Source organism: Eimeria mitis, genomic scaffold (genome assembly GCF_000499745.2).
Source record: "Eimeria mitis Houghton genomic scaffold, Emh_scaff1612, whole genome shotgun sequence".
Taxonomy (NCBI): Eukaryota; Apicomplexa; class Conoidasida; order Eucoccidiorida; family Eimeriidae; genus Eimeria; species Eimeria mitis.
The window spans coordinates 6,257-9,607 of NW_013569927.1; the positions used below are offsets into that span (position 1 = coordinate 6,257).

The window sequence follows — 3,351 nt, forward strand, 5'->3', positions numbered from 1 at the left end:
CTCCTTTTGTCTTTTATCTTTTTTTTTGTCTCCTGTCTCCTTTTGTTTCTTCTTTTGTCTCCTTTTGTCTCTCATCTTTTCTTTTGTCTCCTGTCTCTTTTTGTTTATTATTTTGTCTCCTTTTGTCTCTCATCTTTTCTTTTGTCTCCTGTCTCCTTTTGTTTATTCTTTTTGCTGTCTCCTCCCCACCACCTTTCAGCGCGTGCTGCTGACAGGCCCATCACGTTGCTGCTGCAGCATCATACTCTTGCTGCTGCTGCTGCTGCTGCTGTTGCTGCTGCTGCTGCTGCTGCTGCTGCAGGGCGATGGCGGAGTATATGATAGAACATGTGAGGGCTGCATGCAGCCCGAGCCCCCCCAAGAACCGCCGCGCGGAGCAGCAGCAGCAGCAGCAGCAGCAGCAGCAGCAGGTGCAGCAGCAGCAACAAAGACAGCTAACGCCTCCACGCCATACATCGCATGCAGCCGTTGAGCTGCAGCAGCAAGTTGGCGGCATTGCTGCAGCAGCAGCAGCAGCAGCAGCAGCAGCAGCAGCAGGATCTGCTAAAACACCTTTGGGGACCCCCTTGCGGTGTCGCGCGTACAGCAGCACCCCAGCACCGCAGACAGCAGCAGCAGCAGCAGCAGAGCAGCAAACACCAGCAGCAACAGCAGCAGCAGACAGCAGCAGCAGCAGCAGCAGCAGCAGCAGCAGCACACCTTCACGCCTCACTCTTCCTGAGTTCAGAGCGATGATGGAATTTACTTTCGCAGAAGACGCAAAGGCCCTCGCCCGCAGCCAGGTTGCTCTTGTTGCTGCTGCTGAACACTGCAGCTGCTGCAGCAGCAGCAGCAGCAGCTGCAGCAGCAGCAGCTGCAGCAGCAGTAGCTGCAGCAGCAGTAGCTGCAGCAGCAGCAGCTGCAGCAGCAGTAGCTGCAGCAGCAGCAGCTGCTGCAGCACCCCTATTAGGAGCAAAACAGCAGAGGGACATGATGATTGCATGCGCTGCTGCAGCCCTGTTAAACAGCAGCAGCAGCAGCAGCAGCAGCAGCACAAGCGAAAGGCTCCGTCCTGCAGCTGCTGCCGCTGCGGCAGCGTCTCGTGCAGCAGCTGCAGCAGCAGCAAACGCAGGTGCTGCAGCAGTAGCCTGACCCCACCACGGTGTACACAGCAGCTGCAGCAGCTGCAGCAGCAGCAGCAGCAGCAGCAGCAGCACGAAGGGAGCCCTGTAGCGTCCCTCAAGAAGCGGTGCTGCTGCATGCACAGGTCTGCTGCAGCAGAACCAGCAGCAGCAGCAGCATCATCATCTCCTGCTGCTGCTTCTGCAGTCTCACACGCACCGCAAGACTGCGTTAATGATGCTGCAGCAGCTGCTCCAGCAGCAGAAGATACAGCAGCAGCAGCAGCAGCAGCAGCAGCAGCAGCAGATGATGATGATGATGATGGGGTCCCCCCATGCAGCCCCCTGCATCCGCTGCAGTGTCTGTTAGACAGAGCCATCTGCTGCAGCAGCGACAGCAGCCTTCCTCCTTTGCTGCCACGGCCAGCAGCAGCAGCAGCAGCAGCAGCAGCTCCTGCTGCTGCTGCTGCTGCTGCTGCTGCTGCTGCTGCTGTTGCTGCTGGTGGTGCTGGTGCTGCTGCAGGAAAAAGTTCTGTTGATACAGAGAGGCGAATAGATATGCAAGAGCAGCAACAGCAACAGCAGCAGCAGCAACAGCAGCAGCAACAACAGCAGCAGCAGCAGCAACGAAGGGCTGGAGCTGTACGCTTGGTTGCTGCTGCTGCTGCTGCAACAGCAGCAGGTGTCGGCCGCATGCTGCTGCAGCGCAGCAACAAACCGAGCGGCCCCAGCAGCTGCAGCACGAAGTTAGTATCCACAGCAGCACAAGCGCGCCCTGCTGCTNCTGCTGCTCCTACCCCTTCTACAGCAGCAACGAGCCGCGTTCTGCCGCTGCAGAAGCGGAGAGCTGCTGCTGCTGCTTCCACTGCAGCAGCAGCAACAGCAGCAGCAGCAACACCTCGCAGCACGTCAAGGACCCTATGCAGCCGCATCCTGCCTACAGCAGCAGCAACATTTGCTGCAGCAAGAGCAGCACCTACAGCCCCTGCTGCTGCTGCTGCTGCTGCTGCTGCTGCAGCAGCACCGCAGCAGCATGTAAAGGGGCGGCCACTGACACGTGCAGCAGTGAAGGTTACTGGCTCTGTGCGTCCCCCGGCGACAGCAGCAGCAGCAGCAGCAGGTGCTGCTGCTGCTGCAGCTGCTGCTCCAGCTGCAACTGCTGGTGTTGCTGCTGCACCGCGGGGAGAAGCAGCAGCTGCTAGCAGAGAGACACAGCAGCAACGTGCTGCTGCTCTGCTGCTGACGCGCCGTGCTGCAGCAACATCACCGCGTACTGCTGCTGCTCGGCCTACAGCAGCAACAGCAGCAGCAGCAGCAGCAGCAGCAGCAAGCAGAAGTCGAGCTACGTCTCTCTCTCCCGTGTCTGCTCGCAGAGGAGGCGCTGCTGGCCCTGCTGCTGCTGCTGCTGCTGCAGTCTCCCCTGCGCAGCCACGAACAGCAGCAGCAGCAGCAGCAGCAACACCAGCAGCAGCAGCAGCAGCAGCAGCAGCAGGGGCTGCTTCCAGCACGTCCCCCAGGAAATCCCCTTTATCTGTATCTTCTTTGGGTTCTGGTTCTGCTGCTGCAGCAGCCGTTGCTGCTGCTGTTGCTGCAGTTGCTGCTGCATGCAGTACAAAGACATCGCGTTCGCTGCAGCAGCAACACCAGCAGCAGCAGCAGCAGNCAGCAGCAGCAGCAGCAGCAGCAGCAGCAGCAGCTCCGCCGTCGTGCTGCTCTTTACCGCAGCCGCAGTGTACAGACACCCAAAGGCAGTGGCTGCTCGAAGGCTGCTCGTGCTGCTGCTGCTGCTGCTGCTGCTACAGCAGCAGGTGTTGCTGCTGTGTCTGCTGCTTCACCAGCAGCAACAGCAGCAGCAGCAGACACAGCAGCAGCAGCAACAGCAGCAGCAGCAGCAGCAGCAGCAGCAGAGAGGAGTGGTAGCGTCTCAAGGGCCCCAATGGAGGGACACTGCTGAGGTGTATGTACACCTCAGCATACAGAAACCAACAGCAGCAGCAGCAGCAGCAGCAGCAGCAGCAGCACTTCTGCTGCTATTCGCATGCAACTTCTTTTCATACTAGCAGCAGCAGCAGCAGCAGCAGCAGCAGCAGCAGCAGCAGGCTGTATCTGTTGCTGATGCTGCGAGCAGCAGCAAAAACTGCAGCTGCAGCAGCAGCAGCAGGCCGGTGTCGTGCGTCTGCTGGGTGCTGCAGCAGCTCTTGCTGCTGCAGCTGCTCTTGCTGCTGCAGCTGCTGTTGCTGCTGCAGCAGCT

General features: G+C 59.6%; 1 protein-coding gene across 1 annotated transcript; it reads left to right on the top strand.

Moving 5' to 3' along the window:
* Positions 1 to 305: 305 nt before the first annotated feature.
* Positions 306 to 3,054, top strand: EMH_0040500 (uncharacterized protein; the record flags this gene model as incomplete). Its single annotated transcript, XM_013495514.1, is given in 4 exon segments — positions 306 to 1,881; positions 1,885 to 2,183; positions 2,395 to 2,760; positions 2,764 to 3,054. Coding segments are annotated over 4 exon segments (2,532 nt in total).
* Between the last annotated feature and the right edge of the window lie 297 nt (positions 3,055 to 3,351).